Source organism: Salmo salar, chromosome ssa17 (genome assembly GCF_905237065.1).
Source record: "Salmo salar chromosome ssa17, Ssal_v3.1, whole genome shotgun sequence".
Taxonomy (NCBI): domain Eukaryota; kingdom Metazoa; phylum Chordata; class Actinopteri; order Salmoniformes; family Salmonidae; genus Salmo; species Salmo salar.
The window spans coordinates 62564770-62583909 of NC_059458.1; the positions used below are offsets into that span (position 1 = coordinate 62564770).

The following is a 19140-nucleotide window of genomic DNA, read 5'->3' on the forward strand; positions in this document are numbered from 1 at the left end:
GTGTGTGTGTGTGTGTGTGTGTGTGTGTGTGCAAGCGAGAGAGAGAGAGAGAGTGAGAGCGTGACAACAAAAGCTGCTCGATGAGAGTGGTTGGTAGCAAATACGAGTCAGACAACATGGAGGAGGATGAACGTACAACTCGTGACAAGTCACTCACTTGTTACTCTCTGTAAGGTTTTGATCAGGCACACACAAGGTGACTTAACAAAGTACATTTTGTCTGTGTAGGATGTTAGGAGCCAATAGGGGACAGATATATTTACAAGGGGAGGGAAATACTGTAACTCTAAAGTGAACAAAAATATATCTAGACAATGTTTTTATATTAGTGTCTGTCTTACAATATTGGACAGTATTGATATTGGTTTTTTTTATGAATAAATAAACCACACAAAAATTCTGATAATCTCACTGATGATTTGTCAAGAGCATTCATATCACAGGTGTCATGTATCATCAGACTGTTTGCTCATTTGCATATGAAGACAATTTGCATTGACAGCACATGCTTCAGTGGGCTTAAAGTGTTTATAGCCCTGTGAGTTAAACGTGTCCTTTATAGAAGCAACACAACATAAGACAAAAAATGGCTTTTATCTCCGTAACTATCATGGTCCTTGCATTTTACACAAATGGTAAGTTTGGAATTACTTCAGTAATTAACCTTAAAGCTATCGATTTTAATATCATTATCCTATTTTAAACAACAATTATTTATTCTAATATCCATATTTGAACTGAAAAAGGTTTAATCTAAATCAAAGACTGCAAATTCATATTGTTTTATCTCTTCCAGGCTATGCAGGTGACATTTTATTGACCCAGACTCCTGCAGTTGTCATGGCACAGTCTGGAGAGTCTGCCACGATCAGCTGTAAAGCTAGCGGTGCCATTGACAATGATTTAGCCTGGTACCATCAGAGACCTGGAGAAGCTCCTAAATTCATCATCAACTTTGACAGAGGTTTAACATCTGGTTGATATCATGGCACTGGATATGATATTGATTTCACTCTGACCATCAGTGGAGTTCAAGCTGAAGATGCAGGAGATTACTACTGTCAGCAGCATGAAGCTACTCCGTTCACACAGTGATACAGAGCTGTACACAAACCTCCCTCAGCTGTAGAGGAAGTGATCTAAATCTGCCTACTGGGGACTTTCACAAATGTGTTGAAATATAATATTAACATTTATCATGACAAGGATTATCATGACAAACACAGGTAAGGTCAAGGCCCAATTTGAATATAATATCAGTTAATGCGCCTGTTTGTTGGTGTGTTTATGCCTATTTAGGTATGGTTGGTCCAGACAGAACGCAGACAATTAGCACTGACAGTGTGCAAAGTGTACAAACCATCCAGACATTTGTGTAGGCCTAAAAAGTATATGTGTATTCAAGAGTAGGCCTACCCTGCGCTATAGGATTTTCAATGTTTTTTGTAGTCTACGCGTCAAATTCCTCCAGCATGCTAGGTGGCGGTAATGCTGCCAACTTCTATGCTGCCCGAAAAAAACTTCTGGTTGGATGTTTCGAATATTTTCTGATTCACGGCAGCAACACTACCTGGATCACTGAGGTTTAATAAGAACTGGGGACAACGTCCAAGATGTCCAACCGTTGTTTTCAAGGTAATCTACTCACGTTCACATACACCGCTTCATGGACTGTCTGTACGGGTTGCATCCAGTTTATATGGACCAACCACAGGAGTTTTGTGGCACCTTAATTGGGGAGGATGAACTCGTGGTAATGGCTCGAGCGGAATTAGTGAAATGGTTTCCATGTGTCTGATGTCATTCCAAAAACTCTGTTCTAGCCATTATTATGAGCCACCCCTCAGCAGAATCCACTGGGTCACCAACATCATATTCATGAGCAGCGACGACATCATCACGTCATCCAAAAATATAGCAAACATTGGATGAATATAAAATGTTAATGGTCTTGCTTGAGTGGTAAGGATTCTGAAGCAAGCGACTGCAGACGAAAGTCGAGGATGTGTTACGATTGTGTGGAGAGACGGACCAAGGCGCAGCATGCTCTGAGTTCCACATCTTTATTTTTGTGAAACTTACAAAACAAAAAAGGAAATAATGTCACAGGTGTCGTAGGGTAGAGACCAAGACGCAGCAGGAAAATGTACACTCATCTTTTTATTTGGTGAAGAAGGAAAACACATGAAACGTATACAAAACGAACTGGACAGTCTCGTCAGGCAAACAGCTAAACAAGAACAATCTCCCACAAAATCCCATGAAAAACAAACTCCTAATTATAGGACCCTCAATCAGAGGCAACAATAACCAGCTGCCTCCAATTGAAGGTCCAACCCCAATTAACTAAACATAGAACTACAAAAGACTAGATAGAACATAGAAATATACTAACATAGAACAATGACTAACAAACCCCGGACTAATAAATCAAATACCCCCTCTACCTAAACACATACACAAAACACACCCTGAACCACATAAAATAAACACCCCCTGCCACGTCCTGACCAAACTACGATAACAAATAACCCCTATACTGGTCAGGACGTGACAAATAAACAACGAACCGTAACATAAGAGGTGCAGCATGCACTAACTCAAAATAAGATCCCACCAGTGGGGAAATGGCTGCCTAAATATGATCCCCAATCAGAGACAACAATAAACAGCTGCCTCTAATTGGGAACCATACCAGGTCAACATAGACATAAAACAACCTAGATAACCCACCCTAGTCACACCCTGACCTAACCAACATAGAGAATAAAAAGGCTCTCTATGGTCAGGGCGTGACAGGATGGCGCCGGATTGCGATTGTATCATTGCGCCGGAGAAGATGGCTGAAGTTTTACATGCTCCTAAACAAATGTGTTTTTTTGTTCATTTTTTTGCGTTGTTTGTAACTTATTTTTTTACTTATTCTGTACATAATGTTGCTGGTACCATCTCTGATGACAGAAAATAACTTCTGGACATCAGAACAATAATTACTCACCACAAACTGGAAAAAGCTTTTTTTTCCTTTAACAAGTCCGACGAGCCCGACATGAAGGACATACTGATTTCCCGGGAACAGGCCCAAATCCCTGTCATTTGCGTGAAGAGAAGACGGAGAAAAAGAGGACAGAGGTCGGCTGCCTTCTGAGAATTCGTTGGCAATCGAACAAACCCCCACTGCCTCTGTTCAACTAGCTAACATGCAATCATTGGAAAATAAAATCGACAACCTACGAGGAAAATTAAACTACCAACGGGACATTAAAAATGGTAATATCATATGCTTCACGGAGTCGTGGCTGAACGACGACATTATCAACATACAGCTGGCTGGTTATACGCTGTATCGGCAGCATAGAACAGCGGCGTCTGGTAAGACAAGGGGGGAAGGACTATGTATATTTGTAAACAACAACTGGTGCATGATATCTAAGGAAGTCTCAATATTTTGCTCGCCTGAGGTAGAGTATCTCATGTTAAGCTGTAGACCACACTATCTACCTAGAGAGTTTTCATCTGTATTTTTTGTAGCTGTCTACGTTCTACCCCAGACCGATGCTGGCACTAAGACCACACAAAAAGAGCTGTATTCCACCATAAACAAACAGGAAAACGATCATCCGGAGGCGGCGTTCCTAGCGGCTGGAGACTTTAATGCAGGGAAAATTAAATCCTTTTTACCAAATTTCTATCAGCATGTTAAATTTGCAACCAGAGGGGAAAAAAACTCTAGACCACCTTTACTCCACACACAGAGACGCGTACAAAGCTATCCCTCACCCTCCATTTGGCAAATCTGACCATAATTATATCCTCCTGATTCCTGCTTACAAGCTAAAATTTAAGCAGAAAGCAAATCAAATCAAATCAAATCAAATGTATTTATATAGCTCTTCGTACATCAGCTGATATCTCAAAGTGCTGTACAGAAACCCAGCTTAAAACCCCAAACAGCAAGCAATGCATGTGAAAGAAGCACGGTGGCTAGGAAAAACTCCCTAGAAAGGCCAAAAACCTAGGAAGAAACCTAGAGAGGAACCAGGCTATGAGGGGTGGCCAGTCCTCTTCTGGCTGTGCCGGGTGGATATTATAACAGAACATGGTCAAGATGTTAAAATGTTCATAAATGACCAGCATGGTCAAATAATAATAATCATAGTAGTTGTCGAGGGTGCAACAAGCACGTCCGGTGAACAGGTTAGGGTTCCATAGCAGAACAGTTGAAACTGGAGCAGCAGCACGGCCAGGTAGACTGGGGACAGCAAGGAGTCATCATGCCAGGTAGTCCTGAGGCATGGTCCTAGGGCTCAGATCCTCCGAGAGAAAGAAAGAAAGAGAGAAAGAGAGAAAGCACCAGTGACTTGGTCAATAAAAAGTGGTCAGATGAAGCAGATGCTAAGCTACAGGACTCTTTTGCTAGCACAGACTGGAATATGTTCCGGGATTCGTCCGATGGCTTTGAGTACAAATCGATGACGTCGTCCCCACAGTGACCGTACGTACATACCCCAACCAGAAGCCATGGATTACAGGCAACATCCGCACTGAGCTGAAGGCTAGAGCTGCCGCTTTCAAGGAGTGGAACTCTAACCCGGAAGCTTATAAGAAATCCCGCTATTCTCTAAGACTAACCACCAAACAGACAAAGCGTCAATACAGGACTTAGATCGAGCACTTAGCACGCCCCCATTCTCATCGACGGGGCTGTAGTGGAGCAGGTTGAGAGCTTCAAGTTCCTTGGTGTCCACATCAACAACAAACTAGAATGGTCCAAACACACCAAGACAGGCGTGAAGAGCGCACGACAAAGCCTATTCCCCCTCAGGAAACTAAAAAGATTTGGCATGGGTCCTGAGATCCTCAAAAAGTTCTGCAGCTGCACCATCGAGAGCATCCTGACCGGTTGCATCACTGCCTGGTACGGAAATTGCTCGGCCTCCGACCGCAAGGCACTTCAGAGGGTAGTGCGTACGGCCCAGTACATCACTGGGGCAAAGCTGCCTGCCATCCAGGACCTCTTCACCAGGCGGTGTCAGAGGAAGGCCCTAAAAATGTTCGAAAACCCCAGCCACCCCAGTCATAGACTGTTCTCTCTACTACCACATGGCAAGCGGTACAGGAGTGCCAAGTCTAGGACAAAAAGGCTTCTCAACAGTTTTTACCCCCAAGACAAAAGACTCCTGAACAGGTTACTCGGACTATTTGCATTGTGTGCCCCCCCCCAACCCCTCTTTTACGCTGCTGCTACTCTCTGTTTATCATATATGCATAGTCACTTTTACTATACATTCACGTAAATACTACCTCAATTGGGCCGAGCAACCAGTGCTCCCACACATTGGCTAACCGGGCTATCTGCATTGTGTCCCACCACCCGCCAACCCCTCTTTTTACGCTACTGCTACTCTCTGTTCATCATATATGCATAGTCACTTTAACCATACCTACATGTACATACTACCTCAATAAGCCTGACTAACCGGTGTCTGTATATAGCCTTGCTACTGTTATTTTGAAAAGTATTTTTACTGTTGTTTTATTTCTTTACTTACCTACACACACACACACACACACACACACACACACACACACACACACACACACACACACACACACACACACACACACACACATATACCTTTTTTTCGCACTATTGGTTACAGCCTGTAAGTAAGCATTTCACTGTAAGGTCTACACCTGTTGTATTCAGCGCACGTGACAAATAAACGTTGATTTGATTTGATTAACCCACTCCTCACCTCCCTCATCAACTTATACTTGACCACTGGCTGCATCCCCTGTGACTTCAAAATGTTCCGAGTTGCTCCCCTCCTCAAGAAACCAACACTCGACACCTCTGACCTCAAAAACTACAGACCAGTATCCCTTCTTAATTTTCTTTCCAAAACACTTGAGCGTGCTGTCTCAGACCTACTCTCTCACTGTCTCTCTCAGAATGATCTTCTTGACCCTAACCAGTCAGGCTTCAAGACGGGTCACTCAACTGAGACTGCTCTTCTCTCTGTCACGGAGGCTCTCCGAACTGCCAAAGCTGACTCTCTCTCCTCTGTTCTCATCCTTCTAGACCTATCCTCTTCCTTTGAAAATATGAACCATTAGATCCTCCTCTTCACCCTCAGAGATCTTGGTGTCTCAGGCTCTGTACAGTCTTGGATTGCATCCTATCTGGCAGGCCGCTCCTACCAGGTGACATGGAGACAATCTTTGTCTGCACCACGTACTCTCACTACTGATGTCCACCAGGGCTTGGTTCTGGGCCCTCTTCTGTCTATACACCAAGTCACTCGGCTCCGTCATATCCTCACATGGTCTCTCCTATCATTGCTATGCGGAAGACACTCAACTACTTTTCTCGCCCCACCCTTCTGACATCCAGGTGGCGACACGCATCTCTGCATGCCTGGCAGATATCTCAGCTTGGATGTCGGCACACCACCTCAAACTCAACCTAGAGTTTGAGCACGCTCAAACTCAATCTAGACAAGATGGAGCTGCTATTCCACCTCTTTATCATGGCTGGAAGTGGTGACCCACATCATGTTGTGGGGGTGCTTTGCTGTAGGAGGGACTGGTGCACTTCACAAAATAGATGGCATGATGAGGAAAGAAAATTATGCGGATATATTGAAGCAACATCTCAAGACATCAGTCAGGAAGTTAAAGCTTGGTCGCAAACGTGATATTGTAAACACATCGTTCGTGCCCGGTGTGTGCTTGTTTGCCAACTTTTTTTGTACAGCTTTGACTACTGATAGTAGTGGTGGTGCTTGGTTTGCATGTGCAAATTCAGCACACACAACATTCTATAATATAATTGTGTTATTTAACATGTCAAATTGTGTTATATGACATATATGTTTTTTGACACACAAAGACACAATCTTTTTAACTAGGCAAGTCAGTTAAGAACAAATTCTTATTTCCAATGACGGCTTACACCGGCCATCATGTGATACAGTCTGGAATCGAACCAAGGTGTCTGTAGTGATGCCTCTAGCACTGAGATGCAGTGCCTTAGACCGCTGCGCCACTCGGGAGCCCAAATGGTGTTCAATGTGCCTCACCCTAATAATTTGGTCTATTTTCACCTCTTAATTTCGCCTACTATTCTAACATGGTGGTGCACATGTAGCCTATAACCTGTTTTAGAGGAATGTAATCATTGAATAAATCATTAAATCATTTAATTGTCTGTTTATATGCCCCCTTTATTTATCCTACGGTTCTGACATGTTGTACAGGGAGTACACTGTAAGAACCAGTCGCTGCACATTTCAAAAAGGCTGAACAAATAGTTATATTGACTACGTCTGTCGTCGCTCGCTCATTAATGTCTTAATCGAAATTACGGATTGCCTCTTATCCGCTTGTCCTCCCCTTATGCCATAGTGTGTACATCTCAATTGTCAGTAGAAATCACATTTGTTTAACCAAATCAGCCATATCAGCTATGTTTTTTTAAAAGGCAGTAAATGAGTATGAATGAACTGTTTCGCTGCCAGACAAGGCTCTGCTGAAAGCCAGGTGTAGCAGTGCTAAGGTGTCGGGACTGCTGTTGGGACAGCTTTGTGTAGGCCCTAACAGCTTGGGGGCACTGTTTGTCACCGTTATAGTGCAATTAATGTATTGTTTAGTGTTGTGTTGTGTAGTGGCTTTGCTGGCATGCATCCCCCAAAAAATGTGTTTGCCACACCAAGATTTACATGCTAAAATCGCCACTGAAATAGAGGCTAATTACTTTTTTACTATTACGTGGTTACTTTTATTTTGAAATTTCCAGACACAGTGACCCGGAAATACTTTTCTAGTGTTGCTGACGAGACACTAATTACTTTCTGAATGTACGGTTGTTGTTTCCATTTCCACATTTATTTTATTGCATGTTGATATACAGTTGTATGCTGTTAATTATCCATACATACATTTGATAACAACTTTTTCATCATGGACAAACGAGTCAAAGCGACTGCCAGTACGGGTAGGGGTTGTTTCTAAAAGCAACGTTACAGTCTATGCTATTAACCCTGGCTAACGTAAGCTAGAGTAGCTCAAATTTAACATAAAGGCAGCCCCAAGTGAACTGTAAAGTAACTTATTAATATAGCTAACAACATTCATTTCATGTCAATATCATGTTGGCTTTCTTTCTAAATGTAGCTAGCTATTGCTGCTAAATATAGTAAAACCAGAGATTATAACTCATCTGTGGTATAGTCTTATCATAATATTTTGTATATCCTTGATGTTGTAGATGAATATTAAAAAAATGTGTTATGCAACAACCAGTACAGCCTAAATATTTATTGGTTCCCTCTTCTTTCCATAGGTCCCCCACTTCCTCTCTCCTCTTTGCGACTATTGATTTCTCCCCTGCGGCTGATGTATTCGTTTGTATGGCATGTGGTGAATCAACGCAATGTGATGCACTATGGGAAGGTCGAGGAATTTGTAACTGTGGTGACTGAAGCTGTTCCAAAGTTGCTGAGTTACAAACAGAGGGCTCAACTCATCCTGGGCCTGAGAGCAAGGGTGAGTGGCATGATGTGTGGTCATGGGAGGGGTGGTTGATTATGCTTTGATTGACACATTTATATCAATGCCAGTAGAAACTATATGTGTGTAAGGAGGGCAGGGAAGTTGCAAGTTTACTCAATATCGCCATGATTCCCATTATTTAGATGATCTTGGAGATGTTCCGCAAGGATTGTCCACCTAACCCTCAGGCCATCCAACATCTCCTGGGAAAGATTAACATCAGTGCATCCGCAGGGGTAAGAATATTTTTCTCTCTCCTGCATACATTCAAAGGGTGTAACAGCTACTCATATTAATAGCTCAATTCAGATAACCAGAAAAGTTATACTTGTTCACATTATTCACATTCTGTGTTACAGCAGCAAGATATGGAAGTGGAGAAGTCGCAGGCTAACTTTGTGGCGCTGGTCCAAACCCTTCTGAAAAACCCTTATGAGAGAAAGCACTTCTTCCAGGTTTGAAATACTTTCTCTCTCTCCCTTTCATCTGACTTGCTTTTAGTGGCTCGTCATTCAGGTAGGTTCTCTCAGATACTGTCACTCTTTCCTTCCCTGTAGGAGGAGTTCCATACACAGTATGGCTCCAAGTATGACACAGCACTGCAGGCCCTTGTGGGAGGCTTGGTCCTCAGACTGGAACGACTGCTATCTGTGCCAGATCTCTCCCAGGTAATGAACTGGTACATGACAAGTCTATAACTAACAGTTCACTGATCATACCTAATTTTGTCATTATTAGATAACAGTTTATGTCAACACATGCCATATTATTGTCTTGTCCTCACATGCTAAGCCACCCCCCTTTTGCTGATCTCAGGTTCTTCCTCTCCTTCTCAGATAGCATCCATTATCAGTGCTGCCCCCTCTGACCTGGAGGAGTGTGGACAGTCTGTGTCTGACCCTGAGCACCTGAAGATCCTCCTCCAGCACCAGAACCTGCTAAATAAAACCCAGTTAAACAAAAATGGTAGGCTTGAAAACAGTCCATAGAAAGCTTTGGAGTCTCTACTTCAATCATTATCTGTTATCCTCTCTGTGTATGTACAGTAGATCTATAAACAGCTAAACAAAGAACATTACAAGTTTTATTTTTGACATCTATAATTAAAAGGACAATGTGGAGAAATCGCTCAGCCATTACCTGGTTGGTAAAATTCTGTAGTGTTCTCCTACTTTCAGTTAGTGACAAAACAAGCAATTTAAATAATGGATGTACAATATAAACCACTGTGAAATATATTTTCAATGATCACGAATATAATATTTTTAGCTGTATGAATTTAGTTTACAAATCCTTAAATTAAAAGGTTAAAAAGCTAAACTTAAGGATGGAAGGCATAGAAATAGCATGCATAACACTGATATAGCACTTTTCAGACTTGCTTACAATGAGAAAGACAGATCTATAACTCATATTTCCATGTACATTTGGTTGGGTCACACAAAAAACGAACATACGGGACCTTACAGTTCATTACGAACCATTGTATGATTTTTTTTAAACAGGAATGGAAATAAAAAGCTTAGTATTTTTTTAATTCGTAGAATATCCTTAACTGTGATGTACTTAAATATTTTTTATATTTTTTATCTTTTCTCAGTACCTCTCACTTCCTCTGTGGGTGACTGTGTGCTGTCTTCGCTGTCCTTCCGCCTCGCCTGTGGAATGCCATCAATGGAGCCAGATTTTGATGAGCCATCAGAATCATTAGAAGCCGCTCTAAGTGTCATGAACCCTGCCTCCTTCAGTGACTTGGAGGATCTGGGAATGATGTCAGATGACTCTGACCATGCTGGAGAAGATAATACTGTAGGGAGAGAAGAGGATGCCAGGGATAACGGAAGTGGGGTGAAAAATGCAGTACGTGACAATGCACTGCCAGGGAGCGTGTCTAGTCCTCAAGGTGTTAGCGGACTAGTAGGAGGGTCACCATCAAAAGGGTCGCCAACAGAGAGACACCAACAGCTTGTATCACTGATGAGTAGTTCCTTCACCAAATCGTCTCCTTTACAGATAGTCAAATTAGTCATCCCTGACACGGTCACCAATGGGAACCAACCGTGTATCCCACCGGTCAAAGTAGCGAGTATCCACCAGTGGGTCTCCCACATTGCAAGTAACTCGATCTCGCTCCCTTCCTTGCCACCCCTTCCACAAAACAATGATGTAGACAAGGAGATCCGGTCAGGTGACACATGTCTTGGAAGCAGTGTGGTAATTGGGGGTCAGGAAACAGAAGCCAATCTCTTTGAGAAGGCTGTTATCCGAAGGAGACGGGTGCCCAAGCCACAAAGAATAACGGTACCCTCGAAGAGGAAAATCCCTGAGGCAACCATCATTTGCCAGGAGTGTGGGAAGAGTTTTGTCTATCCGTCTCAGCTGGAAAATCACCTCCGTATTCACACAGGAGAGAAACCTTTCAAGTGCACTGAGTGTGGCAGGGCCTTCAGGTCCTTAGGAGGCATGACCACTCATATGAAAAATCACTCTGAAGCGCGGCCATTTAAGTGTGATGAGTGTGACAAGGGCTTTCGGAAAAAGGCTGACCTGAAGAAGCATCAGCTCATCCACACGGGTGCGAAACCACACAAATGCACCATCTGCGGAAAGGGCTTCAGCCAAGCATTCTATTGCAGAATACACATCCAGTCTCATGCAAGTGAAAATAACTTTCCCTGCACTCATTGTCAGAAGAGATTCCCAACCCAATACAAGCTGTCTGTCCACGAGCGCTGGCACACCATGGAGCGCCCGTTCATCTGTGAGCAGTGTGGGATGCGCTTCTTTCATCCCAGTGGGCTGAAGAGGCACATGGGCTATCACATTGGGAACCGCCCGTTCCTGTGTGCCCAGTGTGGAAAGACTTTTGTTTATGAGTTCGACCTGAAGAAACACCAAAGGGACCATGGCCCCAAGCCCAAGATCCCATGCCCTGTCTGCCAGAAGGTTTTTGGCAGCAACGGACTCATTAAGGCCCACATGTTTACGCACACCTCTGTAAAACCTTACAGATGTGACATATGTGACAAGACCTTTAAACAGAGCAGCAGCTTGAGCAGTCACAAACGTCTGCACACGGGCGAACGCCCTTACCACTGCGACATGTGTGGGAAGACATACAAGCTGAATCAGCACCTGAAGGAGCACATAATTATCCACCACACGGCGGAGGGGCACCCCTGTGACCAGTGTGGAAAGGTCTTCAAGTTACCACGTCTTCTGAAGGCGCATGAGCGGTTGCACTCAAGAGAGCGATCTGAGCAGACAAGGAAATACAGTCACACCAGCCGTCGCAGGAGAAATTCCTCCAAAATGAGTTGATTTACTGCACAGTGGCTGCCCTCCACACACACAATGACTGGAATGCTAGTTTTATTGTTCTGACACAAGTTTAACTTTGTCACAATGCCATGCCATTGGCTGTAATCATGTCCTTGTTTTTTTTTTTGTAAACTTGACAATTTTGGACCATAATCCAGGATTCCCTAGACTGAACATTGACAAATGGTAGAATGGCTGGCTTAATTCATGCAGAAACAAACATATGTCCTGTTAGATAACAACAATGAATGATTGTGTCATTAAAACATTTGTTTGTGATGATTTTTTTTGGATAGGTTGAAATTCCAATGACATAAGATGTAAATTGACAGCTACTCACATATCTCTTTTTGAGAGATTGCCAGAAGCCTTTACAATAAATATGCACAACATTTGGTGTTCGATAAAAGCAAATAAAGTCAACATTGTGTGCCACTACTCATTTGTTTTGCTGTTTAAGTTGAAAACATTCACAGCAAGGGAAACCAAATGTTTGTTAGAATGGTCCTGTGCGATTACTTTTTATAATACATTTAAAGATTGTATTAAGCCCCAAAAGTTCATTAATAAAGATTCATACTCATCCAGATATATAACGTTATACAGAGAAATGAAATTCATGTTTTTACCTAAACTGTAATTTAAAGAACAGAGCAGAAGGATTCACTTGCAGCTCTTATTCCAGCACGATAGGTGGCGGTAATGTTATGCTGCCAATCTTATTGTTAATAGTCTGGTCAAAACTCTGTTCTGGTTCCGTTTCCCTCTGTCCTGTCGTCAACATCTTCACACAAAAAATCGTCAGTGAGTTGATAGCTATCTGTCATGCTAGTTATCTTTACTGTTAGATTTCTGCTTATCGTACATATTTGTTAACATTCCGGCATGGACAAACGAGTCAAGAAGAGTACAGCCAGTACGGGTATGTTACATTATATGACACTTACTAGCCATGTATTAGCAATCTAACCAATTTTACAAATGTGAACCTGGCTAGACCCGAGTCACTGCAGTGCAGAGCGCTAGCTAGCTAGCCACTATCTTCAATGGGTAGCTAAGTATAAAACTAATGTCCGTTTCGGCTTGCCTTCTAAATTACGTTTGCTTGCTAGTTAGCCATGTTGCTGGAGGTATTTGTTACTAAAGAAAGAGGATGAAGCCACACAAGCTAACATTTTGTTCTATCGTCTTGCTATAGGTCCCCCACTTCCTCTCTCCTCTTTGCGACTATTGGTTTCTCCCCTGCGGCTGATGTATTCATTTGTATGGCATGTGGTGAATCAACGCAATGTGATGCACTATGGGAAGGTCGAGGAATTTGTAACTGTGGTGACTGAAGCTGTTCCAAAGTTGCTGAGTTACAAACAGAGGGCTCAACTCATCCTGGGCCTGAGAGCAAGGGTGAGTGGCATGATGTGTGGTCATGGGAGGGGTGGTTTTGAAATGGTATATTAGGAAAAAAAAGGCCCTGCACCCAAACAAGGGCACTGCGTTCATCCACCTCTGGCCTGCTGGCCCCCCTACCTCTGAGGAAGCACAGTTCCCGCTCAGCCCAGTCAAAACTGTTCGCTGCTCTGGCACCCCAATGGTGGAACAAGCTCCCTCACGACGCCAGGACAGCGGAGTCAATCACCACCTTCCGGAGACACCTGAAACCCCACCTCTTTAAGGAATACCTAGGATAGGATAAAGTAATCCTTCTAACCACCCCCCCCCCCTTAAAAGATTTAGATGCACTATTGTAAAGTGGTTGTTCCACTGGATATCATAAGGTGAATGCACCAATTTGTAAGTCGCTCTGGATAAGAGCGTCTGCTAAATGACTTAAATGTAAAAATCATATACAATTTTGTCCCATTATTTTAGATGATCTTGGAGTTGTTCCGCAAGGACCCACCCAACCTTCAGGACATCCAACGTCTCCTGGAAAAGATGAACATCTTGGGGGTAAGAATATTTATCTCCTGTGTGAAAGTGGAAATTCCGCCCCATACCAGTGAACAACTCACATGTAACGCAACATATTCAAGAATGACTGTTGATAGCATTAATCCAGAAAAACCAAGGCTGGAGCGACATCACTTAAAAGAGGGTAAAATATGCGCTGTACTCTGATTTGAAAATAGCCTTTAGTTCTGTAATGTACAAATCTGAGGGGACTGGATAAGTGTTAACGACATACAAGTGTTAACACCTTCCAGTGTGGTTGCGGGAGCTTTCTGCCATCTGTCTTGCTTTGCTGTCACTCATCTGATTCCTTAGATCTGCAAAGTGAAAACACGGATGGGGTAAGAGATAAGTTGTTTTCAGGCTAGACTTGAGACTTCTACACTCAATGCCCCTCTTTTTAGTAACATGTAATTCTGATGACGGAAGTGGCTGTACTTTGTATCAAATGATTCCTAATCTGTGTTACAGCAGCAAGATGCAGAAGTGGAGGAGTCGCAGGCTAACTTTGTGGCACTGGTCCAAACCCTGCTGAAAAACCCTTATGAGAGGAAGCACTTCTTCCAGGTTCGGCAGGCTTTCTCCCTTTCCTCTCACACTGTCCACTTTGTCATGTCATAGACACTGACTTTAACCTTTTCTTTCCTTCCCTGTAGGAGGAGTTCCACATACAGTATGGCTCCAAGTATGACACAGCACTGCAGGCCCTTGTGGGAGGCTTGGTCCTCAGACTGGAACGACTGCTATCTGTGCCAGATCTCTCCCAGGTAATGAACTGTTACACAACAAGTCTATAACTAACAATTCACCAGTCATATCTAATGTTGACGTTGTTAGACAACTATATACACTACCGTTCAAAAGTTTGGGGTCACTTAGTAATGTCCTTGTTTTCCATGAAAACATACATGAAATGAGTTGCAAAATTAATTGGAAATATAGTCTAGACGTTTACGAAGTTATAAATGATGATTTTTAATTGAAAAAATAATTGTGTCCTTTTAAACTTTGCTTTCGTCAAAGAATCCTCCATTTGCAGCAATTACAGCCTTGCAGACCTTTGGCATTCTAGTTTTCAATTTGTTGAGGTAATCTGAATAGATTTCACCCCATGCTTCCTGTAGCACCTCCCACAAGTTGGATTGGCTTGATGGGCACTTCTTATGGTCAAGCTGCTCCCACAATAGCTAAATAGGGTTGAGATGTGTAACCTTTATTTAACTAGGCAAGAGATCCAGTGACTGTGATGGCCACTCCATTATAGACAGAATACCAGCTGACTGCTTCTTCCCTAAATCGTTTTTGCATAGTTTGGAGCTATGCTTTTGGTCATTGTCCAGGTGGAAATTGGCTCCAATTAAGCACCGTCCACAGGGTATGGCATGGCGTTGCAAAATGGAGGGATAGCCTTCCTTCTTCAAGATCCCTTTTACCCTGTACACATCTCCCACTTTACCACCACCAAAGCAGCCCCAGACCATCACATTGCCTCCACCACGCTTGACAGATGGCGTCAAGCACTCTTCCAGCATCTTTTAATTTGTTCTGCGTCTCACGAATGTTCTTTGTGATCCAAACACCTCAAATGTAGATTTGTCTGTCCATAACACTTTTTTTCCAATCTTCCTCTGTCCAGTGTCTGTGTTCTTTTGCCCATCTTAATCTTTTATTTTTATTGGCCAGTCTTAGATTTGGCTTTTTCTTTGTGACTCTGCCTAGAAGGCCAGCATCCCGGAGTCGCCTCTTCACTGTTGACATTGAGACTGGTGTTTTGCGGGTACTATTTAATGAAGCTGCCAGTTGAGGACTTGTGAGGCGTCTGGTTCTCAAACTAGACACTAATGTACTTGTCCTCTTGCTCAGTTGTGGACCGGGGCCTCCCACTCCTCTTTCTATTCTGGTTAGAGACAGTTTGTTCTGTTCTGTGAAGGGAGTAGTACACAGCATTGTACGGGATCTTCAGTTTCTTGGCAATTTCTCGCATGGAATAGCCTTCATTTCTCAGAACAAGAATAGACTGATGAGTTTCAGAAGAAAGTTATTTGTTTCTTGCCATTTTGAGCCTGTAATTGAACCCACAAATGCTGATGCTCCAGATACTCAACTAGTGTAAAGAAGGCCAGTTTTATTGCTTCTTTAATCAGCTCCACAGTTTTCAGCTGTGCTAACATAATTGCAAAAGGGTTTTCTAATGATCAGTTAGCCTTTTAAAATGATCAACTTGGATTAGCTAACACAACGTGCCATTGGAACACAAGAGGTTGCTGTTAATGTACCTCTGTACGCCTATGTAGATATTCCTTTAAAAATCCTCCGTTTCCAGCTACAATAGTCATTTACAACATTAACTATGTCTACACTGTATTTCTGATCAATTTTATGTTCTTTTAATGGACAAAAAAAATCAGCTTTTCTTTCAAAACAAGGACATTTCTAAGTGACCCTAAACTTTTTAACATTAGTATACGTGCCAACACATGCCATAATATTTTTCGTACTGCGCACTCTAAGAAACCCCCTGGTTGCTGATCTTAGCTTCTAACTTTTCTTCTCAGATAGCGTCCATTATCAGTGCTGCCCCCTCTGACCTGGAGGAGTGTGGACAGTCTGTGTCTGACCCTGAGCACCTGAAGATTCTCCTCCAGCACCAGAACCTGCTGAATAAGATTCAGTTGGGTAGGGTTACTTTAATTAGTATATCTTCTCCATGTTAATGTTCAGTGGAATTATCAACAGCTGAACAGAGAACAATGTAGTTTTCCCTTTTTGTCAAACTGCCATGGTTCAATCTATTGATAACTTTGAACCAGCTGTATTTACAGGAATATTAATTATTTTGAAATGGTATTAATCTAAACATGCCCAATACTTTCAAATTCAAACAATCAGAATGTGGTATAATATAAAATATTCATAAATTTCTGTATTTGTCCCTTTTTCTCAGTACCTGTCATGTCCTCTGTAGGGGACTGTGTGCTGTCCTCGCTGTCTTTCCGCTTAACCTGTGGAATGCAGTCCATGCAGACAGATTTTGACGAACCAGCGGAATCATTAGAAGCCGCTCTAAGCATCATGAGCCCAGCCTCCTTCAGTGACTTGGAGGATCTGGGAATGATGTCAGTTGAATCGGACCACGCTGGAGCAGTAACTACTGTGGAGAGAGAAGAGCAGAATGCCAGGGATAACGGATGTCGGGTGAAAAATTCTGTACTCGACAGTAAAGAAGACAATACACTGCCAAAGAACGACGTAGTCTCATCTACTCCTCAAAGTGTAAGCAGGCCAGTGGTAGGGGCACCAACAGTAGAGAGCATGCTGCCAACAGAGAGACACAAAGAGCTTGCAACACTGATGAGTACTTTCATCACCGAAGCCTCTCCTTCACATATTGTCACCCCTGCCACGGTCACTAATGGGAACCAGCCAGATAACCAGCCGGTCGAGCTAGCGAGTGTCCACCAGTGGGTCTCCCATATTGCAAGTAACTCGATCTCACTCCCTTCCTTGCCACCCCTTCCACAAAACAATGATGTAGACAAGGAGATCCGGTCAGGTGACACATGTCTTGGAAGCAGTGTGGAAATTGGGGGTCAGGAAACAGAAGCCAATCTCTTTGAGAGGGCTGTTATCCGAAGGAGACTGCCCAAGCCACAAAGAATAACGGTACCCTCGAAGAGGAAAATCCCTGAGGCAACCATCATTTGCCAGGAGTGTGGGAAGAGTTTTGTCTATCCGTCTCAGCTGGAAAATCACCTCCGTATTCACACAGGAGAGAAACCTTTCAAGTGCACTGAGTGTGGCAGGGCCTTCAGGTCCTTAGGAGGCATGACCACTCATATGAAAAATCACTCTGAAGCGCGGCCATTTAAGTGTGATGAGTGTGACAAGGGCTTTCGGAAAAAGGCTGACCTGAAGAAGCATCAGCTCATCCACACGGGTGCGAAACCACACAAATGCACCATCTGCGGAAAGGGCTTCACCCAAGCATTCTATTGCAGAATACACATCCAGTCTCATGCAAGTGAAAATAACTTTCCCTGCACTCATTGTCAGAAGAGATTCCCAACCCAATACAAGCTGTCTGTCCACGAGCGCTGGCACACCATGGAGCGCCCGTTCATCTGTGAGCAGTGTGGGATGCGCTTCTTTCATCCCAGTGGGCTGAAGAGGCACATGGGCTATCACATTGGGAACCGCCCGTTCCTGTGTGCCCAGTGTGGAAAGACTTTTGTTTATGAGTTCGACCTGAAGAAACACCAAAGGGACCATGGCCCCAAGCCCAAGATCCCATGCCCTGTCTGCCAGAAGGTTTTTGGCAGCAACGGACTCATTAAGGCCCACATGTTTACGCACACCTCTGTAAAACCTTACAGATGTGACATATGTGACAAGACCTTTAAACAGAGCAGCAGCTTGAGCAGTCACAAACGTCTGCACACGGGCGAACGCCCTTACCACTGCGACATGTGTGGGAAGACATACAAGCTGAATCAGCACCTGAAGGAGCACATAATTATCCACCACACGGCGGAGGGGCACCCCTGTGACCAGTGTGGAAAGGTCTTCAAGTTACCACGTCTTCTGAAGGCGCATGAGCGGTTGCACTCAGGAGAGCGATCTGAGCAGACAAGGAAATACAGTCACACCAGCCGTCGCAGGAGAAATTCCTCCAAAATGAGTTGATTTACTGCACAGTGGCTGCCTTCCACACCCACCGACTGGGATGCTATTTTTAATGTCCTGACAAATTGCCATTAGCTGTAATAATATTTCACATTTTTTGTTGTAGACTTTAGATTTTGGACCAGAATTCAGGATTCCCTTAATAGACTGAACATTAAAAAGTTGTATAATGTCTGGCTTAATTAATGCAGCAACAAACATTTCTGCTGTTAGATAACAATGAATGATTGTGTCATTAAAACATATTTGTTTGTTTTGCTTTTCTTTTTTTGGATAGGTTATTGAAATTCCAATGACAAGATGTAAATTGATAGCTACTCACTTATTCCTCTTTTTGAGAGTAGTCAATGATTGCAGGGAGCCTTTACAAAAAATATGCACAACATTTGGTGTTGGATAAAGGCAAATAAAGTCAACATTGTGTGCCACTACTTTCTTGTTTTGATATTTTATTCACAGCAAGGGAAACCAAATGTATGCTAGAATGGTACTGTGTGATAACTTTTTTATAATACATTTAAAGTGTTCACAAAAGTTAATTAAGCCACAAAAAGAGATTCATACTCATCCAAATATATATATATATGTACAGAAAATGATGAAATTCGTGTTTTTACCTAAAATGTAATTTCA

The 19140-nt window shown here is 42.9% G+C and overlaps 2 protein-coding genes across 5 annotated transcripts; both read left to right on the plus strand.

Annotated features, from left to right (window-relative positions):
- The first annotated feature begins 536 nt into the window (after window positions 1–536).
- LOC106576307 (zinc finger protein 419) lies at window positions 537–12315 on the plus strand. Of its 3 annotated transcripts, XM_014153405.2 has the most exons (8): window positions 537–635; window positions 797–1226; window positions 8348–8550; window positions 8700–8792; window positions 8916–9011; window positions 9114–9224; window positions 9393–9522; window positions 10157–12315. In XM_014153405.2, exons 2-8 carry the CDS (start codon window positions 1199–1201, stop codon window positions 11875–11877), a joined length of 2382 nt encoding a protein of 793 aa, XP_014008880.2. In that variant the 5' UTR covers window positions 537–635; window positions 797–1198; the 3' UTR covers window positions 11878–12315. The 3 variants fall into 3 exon arrangements, with proteins under 3 accessions (XP_014008880.2, XP_014008879.2, XP_014008881.2); XM_014153404.2 differs by lacking the exons at window positions 537–635; window positions 797–1226 and adding an exon at window positions 7813–7999; XM_014153406.2 differs by lacking the exons at window positions 537–635; window positions 797–1226 and adding an exon at window positions 7844–7862.
- Window positions 12316–12617: 302 nt separating this feature from the next.
- LOC106576305 (zinc finger protein 135) lies at window positions 12618–18938 on the plus strand. Of its 2 annotated transcripts, none has more exons than XM_014153402.2 (7): window positions 12618–12799; window positions 13076–13278; window positions 13744–13824; window positions 14296–14391; window positions 14481–14591; window positions 16380–16500; window positions 16769–18938. In XM_014153402.2, exons 1-7 carry the CDS (start codon window positions 12763–12765, stop codon window positions 18505–18507), a joined length of 2388 nt encoding a protein of 795 aa, XP_014008877.1. In that variant the 5' UTR covers window positions 12618–12762; the 3' UTR covers window positions 18508–18938. The 2 variants fall into 2 exon arrangements, with proteins under 2 accessions (XP_014008877.1, XP_014008878.1); XM_014153403.2 differs by having other exon boundaries at window positions 14299–14391.
- The last annotated feature ends 202 nt before the right edge of the window (window positions 18939–19140 follow it).

Coding starts and splice junctions, on each gene's coding strand:
- LOC106576305 (XM_014153402.2), top strand. CDS start 12,763: ATGGACAAACGAGTCAAGAAGAGTACAGCCAGTACGG. Junction 12,800..13,075: donor GAAGAGTACAGCCAGTACGG/GTATGTTACATT, acceptor GTCTTGCTATAG/GTCCCCCACTTCCTCTCTCC. Junction 13,279..13,743: donor TCCTGGGCCTGAGAGCAAGG/GTGAGTGGCATG, acceptor CCATTATTTTAG/ATGATCTTGGAGTTGTTCCG.
- LOC106576307 (XM_014153404.2), top strand. CDS start 7,966: ATGGACAAACGAGTCAAAGCGACTGCCAGTACGG. Junction 8,000..8,347: donor CAAAGCGACTGCCAGTACGG/GTAGGGGTTGTT, acceptor TTCTTTCCATAG/GTCCCCCACTTCCTCTCTCC. Junction 9,523..10,156: donor AACCCAGTTAAACAAAAATG/GTAGGCTTGAAA, acceptor ATCTTTTCTCAG/TACCTCTCACTTCCTCTGTG.